General features: G+C 38.0%; 1 protein-coding gene across 1 annotated transcript; it reads left to right on the top strand.

Annotated features, from left to right (window-relative positions):
- Positions 1-5,770: 5,770 nt before the first annotated feature.
- LOC143531488 (uncharacterized) lies at positions 5,771-8,668 on the top strand. Its single transcript, XM_077026776.1, has 10 exons — positions 5,771-6,273; positions 6,345-6,619; positions 6,695-6,787; positions 6,948-7,031; positions 7,543-7,641; positions 7,817-7,873; positions 7,996-8,026; positions 8,155-8,201; positions 8,287-8,345; positions 8,429-8,668. Exons 4-10 carry the CDS (start codon positions 6,969-6,971, stop codon positions 8,616-8,618), a joined length of 546 nt encoding a protein of 181 aa, XP_076882891.1. The 5' UTR covers positions 5,771-6,273; positions 6,345-6,619; positions 6,695-6,787; positions 6,948-6,968; the 3' UTR covers positions 8,619-8,668.
- Positions 8,669-12,459: the final 3,791 nt, after the last annotated feature.

The raw sequence follows: 12,459 nt of genomic DNA, 5'->3' as shown, positions 1-12,459 counted from the left end.
GAAAAAACTGATTATGGGGCTATTCACCCAAAATGACCACTTTTTCTGTCATGGAGACCTGCGTCGAATATTTTATGACCCTACGAAAGAATCGGATCGATTTGATGTCCCTAAAGCTTTCCCTTGGCTTGTTGGAAATTTTGCTAATACGACCAAATGGGTATTTTCACCATCAGCCCGAAAAAACTGAGTATGGGTCTATTCACCGAAAATGACCATATTTTCAGTCCTGGAGACCTGCATCGAATATTTTTTGACCCTACGAAAGTATCGGATCGATTTGATGTCCCTAAAGCTTTCCAGTGGCTCGTTCGAAATTTTGCTACTACGGCCAAAGAGGTATGTTCACCGTCAGCCCGAAAAAACTGATTATGGGGCTATTCACCCAAAATGACCATATTTTCGGTCATGGAGACCTGCATCGAATATTTTATGACCCTACCAAAGAATCGGATCGATTTGATGTCCCTAGAGCTTTCCTGTGGCCCGTTCGAAATTTTGCTACTACGGCCAAAGAGGTATGTTCACCGTCAGCCCGAAAAAACTGATTATGGGGCTATTCACCCAAAATGACCATATTTTCGGTCATGGAGACCTGCATCGAATATTTTATGACCCTACGAAAGAATCGGATCGATTTGATGTCCCTAAAGTATTCCCGTAGCCCTTTCGAAATTTTGCTACTACGGCCAAAGGGGTATGTTCACCGTCAGCCCAAAAAAAAACTGATTATGGGGCTATTCACCGAAAATGACCATATTTTCAGTCCTGGAGACCTGCATTGAATATTTTACGACCCTACTAAAGAATCGGATCGATTTGATGTCCCTAGAGTTTTCTCGTAGCCCTTTTGAAATTTTGCTACTACGGCTAAAGGGGTATGTTCACCGTAAGCCCGAAAAAAAACTGATTATGGGCTATTCACCCAAAACGTCCATATTTTCAGTTCTGGAGACCTACATCGAATATTTTATGACCCTTAGAAAGAATCGGATCGATTTGATGTCCCTAAAGTTTTCCCGTGGCCCGTTCGAAATTTTGCTACTACGGCCAAAGGGGTATGTTCACCTTCATCCCGAAAAATACTGAGTATGGGGCTATTCACCGAAAATGACCATATTTTCAGTCTTGGAGACCTGCATCGAATATTTTATGACCCTGCGAAAGAATCGGATCGATTTGATGTCCCTAAAGCTTTCTCGTGGCCCGTTCGAAATTTTGCTACTACAGCCAATGGGGTATGTTCACCGTCAGCCCGAAAAAACTGATTATGGGGCTATTCACCCAAAATGACCATATTTTCGGTCATGGAGACCTGCATCGAATATTTTATGACCTTAAAAAAGAATCGGATCAATTTGATGTCCTTAGAGCTTTCCTGTGGCCCGTTCGAAATTTTGCTACTACGGCCAAAGAGGTATGTTCACCGTCAGCCCGAAAAAGCTGATTATGGGGCTATTCACCCAAAATGACCATATTTTCGGTCATGGAGACCTGCATCGAATATTTTATGACCCTATGAAAGAATCGGATCGATTTGATGTCCCTAAAGCTTTCCCTAGGCTCGTTGGAAATTTTGCTAATACGACCAAAGGGGTATGTTCACAATCAGCCCGAAAAAACTGTGTATGGGGCTATTCACCAAAAATGACCATATTTTCAGTCCTGGAGACCTGCATCGAATATTTTATGACCCTATGAAAGTATCGGATCGATTTGATGTCCCTAAAGCTTTCTTGTGGCTCGTTCGAAATTTTGCTACTACGGCCAAAGAGGTATGTTCACCGTCAGCCCGAAAAAACTGATTATGGGGCTATTCACCCAAAATGACCACTTTTTGGGTCATGGAGACCTGCGTCGAATATTTTATGACCCTACGAAAGAATCGGATCGATTTGATGTCCCTAAAGCTTTCCCTTGGCTCGTTGGAAATTTTGCTAATACGACCAAAGGGGTATGTTCACCATCAGCCCGAAAATACTGAGTATGGGGCTATTCACCGAAAATGACCATATTTTCAGTCCTGGAGACCTGCATCGAATATTTTATGACCCTACGAAAGTATCGGATCGATTTGATGTCCCTAAAGCTTTCCCGTGGCCCGTTCGAAATTTTGCTACTACGACCAAAGGGGTATGTTCACCGTCAGCCCAAAAAAAACTGATTATGGGGCTATTCACCGAAAATGACCATATTTTCAGTCCTGGAGACCTGCATTGAATATTTTATGACCCTACGAAAGAATCGGATCGATTTGATGTCCCTAGAGTTTTACCGTAGCCCTTTTGAAATTTTGCTACTACGGCTAAAGAGGTATGTTCACCGTCACCCCGAAAAAACTGATGATGGGGCTATTTACCCAAAATAACCATATTTTCGGTCATGGAGACCTGCATCGAATATTTTATGACCCTACGAAAGAATTAGATCGATTTGATTCTCCTAGAGCTTTCCCATAGCCCGTTTGAAGTTTTGCTACTACGGCCAAAGGGTATGTTCACCTTCAGCCCGAAAAAAACTGATTACGGGGCTATTCATCCAAAATGACCATATTTTCGGTCATGGAGACCTGCATCGAATATTTTATAACCCTACGAAAGAATCAGATCAATTTGATGTCCCTAGAGCTTTCCCGTGGTCCGTTCGAAATTTTGCTACTACGGCCAAATGGGTATGTTCAACGTCCGCCCGAAAAAACTGAGTATGGGGCTATTCACCCAAAATGACCATATTTTCACTCCTGGAGACCTGCATTGAATATTATATGACCCTACGAAAGAATCGGATCGATTTGATGTCCCTATAGCTTTCCCGTGGCTCGTTGGAAATTTTGCTAATACGACCAAAGGGGTATGTTCACCATCAGCCCGAAAAAACTGAGTATGGGGCTATTCACCGAAAATGACGATATTTTCAGTACTGGAGACCTGCATCGAATATTTTATGACCCAACGAAATAATCGGATCGATTTGATGTCCCTAAAGCTTTCCCGTGGACCGTTCGAAATTTTGCTACTACGGCCAAAGGAGTATGTTCACCGTTAGCCCGAAAAAAACTGATTATGGGGCTATTCACCGTAAATGACCATATTTTCAGTCCTAGAAACCTGCATTGAATGTTTTATGACCCTACGAAAGAATCGGATCGATTTGATGTCCCTATAGTTTTCCCGTAGCCCTTTTGAAATTTTGCTACTACGGCTATAGGGGTATGTTCACCGTCAGCCCGAAAAAAAACTGATTATGGGGCTATTCACCCAAAATGTCCATATTTTCAGTCCTGGAGACCTACATCGAATATTTTATGACCCTTCGAAAGAATCGAATCGATTTGATGTCTCTAAAGCTTTCCCGTGGCACGTTCGAAATTTTGCTACTACGGCCAAAGGGGTATGTTCATCGTCAGCCCGAAAAAACTGAATATGGGGCTATTCACCGAAAATGACCATATTTTCTGTCCTGGAGACCTACATCGAATATTTTATGACCCAACGAAATAATCGGATTGATTTGATGTCCCTAAAGCTTTCCCGTGGCCCATTCGATATTTTGCTACTACGGCCAAAGGAGTATGTTCACCGTCAGCCCGAAAAAAACTGATTATGGGGGCTATTCACCGAAAATGATCATATTTTCAGTCCTGGAGACCTGCATCGAATTTTTTATGACCCTACTAAAGAATCGGATCGATTTGATGTCCCTAGAGTTTTCCCGTAGCCCTTTTGAAATTTTGCTACTACGACTAAAGGGGTATGTTCACCGTCAGCCCGAAAAAAAACTGATTATGGGGCTATTCACCCAAAATGTCCATATTTTCAGTCCTGGAGACCTACATCGAATATTTTATGACCCTTAGAAAGAATCGGATCAATTTGATGTCCCTAGAGCTTTCCCGTGGCCCGTTCGAAATTTTGCTATTACGGCCAAAGGGGTATGTTCACCGTCAGCCCGAAAAAACTGATTATGGGGTTATTCTCCCAAAATGACCATATTTTCGGTCATGGAGATCTGCATCGAATATTTTATGACCCTACAAAAGAATCGGATCGATTTGATGTCCCTAGAGCTTTCCCGTGGCCCGTTCGAAATTTTGCTACTATGGCCAAAGGGGTATGTTCACCTTCATCCCAAAAAATACTGAGTATGTAGCTATTCACCGAAAATGACCATATTTTCAGTCTTGGAGACTTGCATCGAATATTTTATGACCCTACGAAAGTATCGGATCGATTTGATGTCCCTAAAGCTTTCCCGTGGCTCGTTCGAAATTTTGTTACTACGGCCAAAGAGGTATGTTCACCGTCAGCCCAAAAAACTGATTATGGGGTTATTCACCCAAAATGACCATATTTTCGGTCATGGAGACCTGCATCGAATATTTTATGACCCTACAAAAGAATCGAATCGATTTGATGTCCCTAGAGCTTTCCTGTGGCCCGTTCGAAATTTTGCTACTACGGCCAAAGAGGTATGTTCACCGTCAGCCCGAAAAAACTGATTATGGGGTTATTCACCCAAAATGACCGTATTTTCGGTCATGGAGACCTGCATTGAATATAGTATCGAATCGATTTGGTGTCACTAGAGCTTTCCTGTGGCCCATTCGAAATTTTGCTACTATGGCCAAAGAGGTATGTTCACCGTCAGCCCGAAAAAACTGATTATGGGCTATTCACCCAAAATGACCATATTTTCACTCCTGGAGACCTGCATCGAATATTTTATGACCCAACGAAATAATCGAATCTATTTGATGTCCCTATAGCTTTCCCGTGGCTCGTTGGAATTTTTCTAATACGACCAAAGGGGTATGTTCACCTTCATCCCGAAAAAATTGAGTATGGGGCTATTCACCGAAAATGACCATATTTTCAGTCTCGGAGACCTGCATCGAATATTTTATGACCCTACGAAAGAATCGGATCAATTTGATGTCCCTAAAGCTTTCCTGTGGCCCGTTCGAAAATTTTCTAATACGGCCAAAGGGGTATGTTCACGGTTAGTCCGAAAAAAACTGAGTATGGGGCTATTCACCCAAAATGACCATATTTTCAGTTTTGGAGAACTGAATCGAATATTTTATGATCTTACGAAAGAATAAAGGTTTGATATGAAACTAATCTTTTTCGTTGAGTTTTGGTATGAAACTAATCTTCTTCTATGATTTTATGAAACTTATATTTTTCGTATGAACTATTTTGAGAATTTTAACAACTTTTAAACTATTTTGTGAATCTCTCTTTTTAAATGGACTATTTTTAGAATTCTTCTCACCTCATTGTAATAATAATAATAATAATAATAATAATAATAATAATAATAATAATAATAAAAGTAAAAGGTAGCAAGGATGAGAATCAAATCCACAGGATCTCCCGAGTCACCAACAACCTCTCACTTATGATAAAACCAAACCAAAGCACACCACTTGATCTCTTTCTTTGAATTTCATGAAACACAACACAACACGACACAACCCAACCAAACCAACCAACGTTATGCTTATGCTTATGCTCTAGCTTGCTTCAAAATGCTGCCCCTTTGCTCAACAATTGCTGCTTATTATTACCAACATCCCCAGGTATTATTATTATTTCAAGATTCTTTCTTTCAGTTTTATAAAATTAGGATTGCACCAGGTTTGTCTATATGGACACCGTCAAACTGCAGCAGCAAAGTGCATCATGGAAAACAACAAACTTCATCATTTCTTGAAACTTGCAGACATCAACAGGAGCAGGCCTTCATTTATTATTGCAACACAAGATGATAATAATAATGATGTTTTATTTGCTGGAATGAATGAATCCCTTAGTGCTCTAGTGTGTAACACCGACACTGCTATCACCAACACATTCAAAACACTACAACTTGCATCAAAGGGTCTTCATGATTCACTTGATGCTTCTCTTAACAACTTGAAGCTCTTTTTTAGCACTACACTCTCAGGGATGTTTAATAGCTCTAAGGGGGTCTCGAGCAAAGCAGGGGTTATCGCTGTCGATGGCTTGAGGCACGTGATCGTTGCGCTTGAGGAGCTTCTGGCACGAGGGCTGACGCTTGTGGTTTATGCTTATGCATCTGTCAAGGATATGCTCCCTCCAGACCTACAAAGCGTGTTAAATTCTTCAGAAGATCATGTGTTGCGCCCAGTCGAGACCGCTTTCCAACAGGTTTTATCGTCTTTGAAGGATTTGAGAAAAGTTTAGGCATTGATCCCACCGACCCGATTGTCCCTTTTGTAATTTTGCTTGGAACATCAACCACGTTATGGTATGGACTATGGAGTATGTTTCTTTGTTTCTTAACCGTGTCTAATGTTGACATACATGAGCTTTGAACAGGGTTTCGTACTGGAGGTTGACATATGCTGGATACGCCGGAGACTTGTCCCCAAAGATAACTTTGGACCTGCTCAACGGGAAAGAAGGCGTTGCGCTAATTGATGTCCGCCCTAAGGCAATAGGCTGTAATCTTTTCTAGCCTTAGTTTTTATATTATTCTGAGTTATGATTTCTGACTCGTATCGGGATATTTGAAGGAATCCAGATAAAGAGATGGAATTCCTAATCTACGAAGAGGAGCTCGGTTTCGATATGCTAGTGTGGCATTTCCTGAGGTTGGTGTTGTTGTTGTCTTATTGATTAATTGACCAAACTCCAGTTAGCATTTGATGTTAATGATGGATTTTCAGGTTGATACCAACGTCAAAAAGGTACTTAAGAGTGGTAAAGATGTTAATGATGCCTTGATTGCTGCTGTCATTCGGAACTTGAAAGTTGTTCAAGTATGTAACATTATTCTTTGTCAGAGGTTTAGATTCCTAGGGCCAGCATAGAAGAAATATGTTTCTTGTTCTATCACAAGTATCATAGATTTTGTAGGCTTGACTGATTGAGAGACAATTTCATGGATATATTAAAACTTACTAATTATTTACTGTATAGGGAGGGTCCAAGGTAATAGTAATGGATGCTGATGGTTCGCGCTCTAAGGGAATTGCAAGAGCGCTACGGAAAGTTGGGGTTAAGGTAAGTAGTATTATACCACTTTAATTATCGCTTTCATTGTTATACTCTATGTCAACCTTCACACACCATTGATTAGCAACAATTAGCTGTATGGTCAATTACACTCAGGTTGTTGAGATTCTGATATGTTATAACTAACTGGCTTTCAACATCATGTAAGTTAACAGAAAGTGTTGCAAATATCTAACTTATATCCAAAATTCAACATTCACATTCTTGGTTGCACTTTACTTTATATTGATAGAATTCATGGTATCTCATTAATGATCAAGTGTTACCACCTCAATAAAAAAAATATGGAGGTGTATTGAGTTACAAAATAATGACTAGAATATTTGAAATACAAATTCTAGATAAATCATGAATACTAAACAAGCGAACGACAAGTATAATAACAAAATATTACTAACTGATAATCATAGGCTAATACATTCATTCTTTCGGTGTTGCTACACGCTAGCTGGTTACTGTGAATTAAATATAACTAATATACTTCATTTTGAAATTGCAGAGACCATACTTAGTCCAAGGTGGCTACCGCTCTTGGGTGCAAGAGGGTTTGCGTGTTAAAGAGCCAAAACCTGAGACAACGTTTACCATACTCAACGAGGTCTTTTTCTCTTTTCATCTAAAACATTAATCGACAAGTCCTTGTGTGTAAAATAAAGAGATACCGATAAGAATGCATCAACCATTCTTGTCTGTTATATGTTGTTGCTTCAGCAAGTGATTAGAAATATAAGATCTGATCATGGTTTATAAAAAAGTTAACTGGTGAATGTCAGGAAGCTGAGGCTATTCTAGAGGATGTAACCCCCCTGCAAGTTCTCGGGTATGGTGTGGTAAGGCTATCTATTTTAAACTTGTTGTTAGAATATGCATGTGTGGAGATTGTTATCATGGCATTTTAAGGCCAGTTTTGGTCTAATATGTGTGATTGGTATGTATGTATGTATGTCTACAGGGTTTCATAGCGTCTGCTTATGCATTGTTAGGTAAGTTACTGATTCTTTTCTTTCTGAATTATTATTATTATTATTATTATTATGGTTTTAAGCAAGAGGCCGGAGATGTATAAGTAAGGTAGTGATTAATTCTTTCTTCACGGCTGTGGTTATTTCAGAGTGGGAGACAACGTTGCAACTCATTGCTATTTTTGGTCTTAGTCAGGTACTCACTCTCGTTTACATTTGTTGTTTTAGCAATTGGCAACATACACCAGAATTATTATTGATGTTGTATGACATAATTTCAGAGTATATATCGACGGGTGGCTTCTTACGAGGACTCTGAAGATTTCAACAGAGATGTGAGGTAAGTCGTAGTAAGTTATGTATTTGCTTGCAAGCTTTGATTTTTAATAAGTAAGTAACAGCAAGCAACTAGTGGTTGATCAGGCAACTTCTTGTGCCTGTTAAACTGGGAGGGCAGGAAATATCGTGGGCTGCTGGAAAGTTGGAAACGAATCGCAATGGATTACCGACTCTGCCTTTGTCTGTAAATGTCCAGAGCAGGGTGTTGCAAGCTGCTGCCAAACATGAGGGTGAAGAACAAACGACGAACGCAGAGAATCTCTCTGAAGCATAGCATAAACACGTACTCCTCCAAGTTTGTGTATACATACTAGTGCACGTACAGCCATTATTATGTTTTGTATAGCTGCATAACAATAATAATAAGGTTTTTTATTTATACCAACTGCTCTTTTTCATTTGCCTCTCAAAAATCAATTATAAAATCATGATGTAATTCACTCTAATATCATGTATGACGAATGAAAGAGCTTAACTTTTCGATCGATGTTTAAACTTATGGTGACATATATGAGCGTGTTGTAATTAATGAATACAAATGTGTTGAGATTTGAATATTTTGGGACCATTTTTTAGTGAGTATTTGAATTGAATGCTACACATTTATAAATATTACATATTAGACCTCATTCTTAGCTATTTTACGGAAGATTTACACTAGAGATATGTAATATGTGAAGGACACCATAGGTTCCTCTACTGACCGCATAGGTTTCTTAATCTTCCAAAGGTTATTGAAGATGTAACTTCTTAGGCGGGCGAGCGAGCAATATATAGCACAACCTGTTAACACACCATGACTCTTTATAAAGTGACACATTTTGAGGATAGTGAAAAGGACTTGTTGCTTTTGCTTAGTTCTAAATAGTAGTTATCTCTATATTTATTTCTTGTTTTGAAAAATAAAGAAAAGGAAATTAATGAAGAATTAAAGGTTTAAATTAGGGAAAATCAAAATAGCCCATTTATAGGATGTGGTTCCAAGTTTATCCCCCCAAATTCAAGTTTTCAACTTTGTCCCTTTGGTATCTGTAAGTCCCGAATCTGGATCACTACAATATGATATCAACCAAACGAGTATTGGTGCGGAATACCAACACTCGGTGATTCAAGAACACGAATAAGAACAAATAAGTAACACACGATTTGCTTCAAAACACACGTATATTATTGAATACGTCAGGTGCTTAAGCACTTACAATACTTGATAATAATGAGAATGAACAACTAGCTCTGCTCACCCACTCTCTAGATGGTGGCTCTCAAAGTGCTCAACTTCTCTCAATGTGAACAACTGATCAACTAGCAACCCTAAACCCTATACATGTATTCTTTATATATAGGGAAGCTAACAATCAGGCCCAAAGTAAAGCCCAAAGCCCACCGAGATCCCTTAGTGATCTCGGTTTACATACATAGCCCAACACTAAACCCAATAAACATATAACTAAGTACAAACCACTAAATATGGACCCAACAATCTCCCCCTTAGTTTGTAGCTTCGTTCTTGTTTATTTCACTTCAGAGAAGCCTAACCGAAATCCATAGCGATTTCGGTATTGCACCAATGTAATTCTTCAACTCGTCTTCGTTTGCATTACTTTAGTCTTGATCATGTCGTGGCCTTTTGATATGCGTCAGTCTAACCAATTTATGACCCAACAATCTTGCCCTTCGACTGACGGTTTCAAGATCGTCAGAATCTTTACTTGAACATAATCAGCAACTTCAGTGATCAGCAACTTCAGCATCTGCATCCAATAATCTATCAACTCCCCCTTTTTGACAGCATCATCCAATTTGAATCTCATATACTTCATATGCTTCTGTTGCAAGAAATCAGTCTTGAAAGAACAATCAACTTTGATAGAAAGATCAACCAAAATATTTTGAAAATAATTAAATAAAACAAAATAAGACAGACATATTTTTTTAATTATTTTTTATTTTTCTAATTTTTATGATTTTCTTGAAAAGACTTGAAATGAGATCATACCAGCTAAACCAACTATAACACACATAACCGACATCAGATTTCATGGAATGAAAACAAAAACCTGATCCAAATTTAAAACGATTTCTTAGCCCATTTTGTTTCGACAAGGGTAATCAAGAAGTAAAAAATAAAATAAATGAAATAAAATAAAACCAAAAACAACAAATAAAACAAATTTAATCACCCGGTCTTCTTGTAATTTAGCAAAATTAGGGATCAAATTTCAGTTTTGATAAAAACGCCGCCTTTTATGAAAAGATCCGAACATGGAATCATATCGTTTAAGAGGCTGTCACAAGGATTCATGTTCAGCGTTATTATGACATAAAGAGACAGGTTGATAGCAGGTATAACGAACTTAGCATGATTTTCATTGCATTAGTGATATGAATTAGGTTCAGTTCGGCATAAAGCTTAGATGGACATCACTTATGGACCTGTGATGCCTCCTATCTCTTCTCAAAGCGTATTTGGCTTTCCCCAGATCACCTCAATTTGACTCCAACCCCCTAGTGCTTGATCAAAAGATTTTATATAAAAGCAAATTTAAGCTTTAAGGTTGAATGTTGGACTTAGTGCCAGTAAACTGACAAGCCTTTCATTCGAGACATGACAGGACTTACTTGTGTGCCCCCATCTCTGTAGTTCTAGTTTGACCCTTTAAACTTTTGAAATACGAATTTTTAACAACACAAATTATATACATACTCATAATAAGTTTTTTTTTTCATCTTTTCCTCTTTTTTTTCATCTTTTCCCTTTTTTTTCATACTTTCCTTTTCTTTTTGTAATAATAAACATAATACATAATAGCACAATATTTTTGGTGATCAAAACACTAACGGGCTCGTGTATGACTGGGTAATTGCTTTTCTGCCTATCATTCGGAGAGATGTATCTGAAGACATGCACCTGTCTTCAAAATGACTCTCCACATTAAGTTTAGCAAATTTAGTTTATATCACTTCAACTTTTACGCATCATGGAAAGTTACCATACAATATCAATGACTGTTCTAGAGCCTTTTAAGCTTAATAACTTCACCCGTTAGGCACACAAAACAATTTATCTATCACTTTCCAAAGGTTGGATCAATTTTCATTTGAAAATGTTTTGAAGCTTCTGAAAAGCTGTTAACTGAATAAATATATCACTTCCTAACAAGTTATAGAAGACACACATGTTAAAACTCAGTCACCCCGGTCACTCTTCAGTTTTCAAGTAAATGGCTATCACGTATGACCACAGTGGTTAACAGGACCAAACACATATGAGAATACGTGTCCCTCCAACTTGGAATTACCGACATAATTTGAAGTGAAAGAATTCAAAACACAAAAACACATCACAAACGCCCCAGATGCTTTCAGTCTTTAGATAAATGGCTATCCTGTGAATCTACAAGTAGATCACCTGACCAAACATATACAAGTATATGTTCTTCAAACTTGAGCAACCGACATGATTTTAAACGAGAGTGAAGTTTGAAAGACATAGATAGTAATTTTTATTGAACGCACACACACACACTCTTTTTGAATTTTTTAATTTTCTCCCCCTAAATTTGTGCAAAAATTTTGACCGAAAGGAAAAATTTTATGTACAAATTTAACCTCAAAAAGACTCAATCGTCTAAACGTAGTATTTAATAAAAACTTTTATGAAGAAGTGTGATAGTCAGCCAACTGATGTACTATCATTTCTCATGTACGTTCAAGTCATTTTCTCCTTTTTAAATAAAACAAAATAAAAAACTATACTTGAAAAACTATACGTGAACATATTTTTGTATTTTTTTTATAAAAATTTAAAATGTTTAAAATCTTTTTGACTAATCAATCTTTCATACCAAAGTGATACTGTTACCTTTTATCTTCAAGACATCATTTTTCATTTGTGAGAATCTCCCCCTAGGAATAAGCTTGTTTTGAGATTCTGCATCCTTGCGAGTTGAATGTCTGAAACAAACCTTTTAATATGCAATGTATTCCCTGATTTGTTCCTACACACTTAGAGAGCATATTAAAAACGTTCTATCACCCTAAATTCCCGTCCAGGCAACAAATAATCCATTTTATAGTTTAAAGAATTAAACACAATGGATATTTGTCCTGTCATG

Source organism: Bidens hawaiensis, unplaced genomic scaffold (genome assembly GCF_021521415.1).
Source record: "Bidens hawaiensis isolate Kalapana, Puna unplaced genomic scaffold, B.hawaiensis_p1.1 tig00009190_1, whole genome shotgun sequence".
In the NCBI taxonomy this organism is placed as follows: domain Eukaryota; kingdom Viridiplantae; phylum Streptophyta; class Magnoliopsida; order Asterales; family Asteraceae; genus Bidens; species Bidens hawaiensis.
This window is presented reverse-complemented; position numbering and strand designations above follow the sequence as displayed.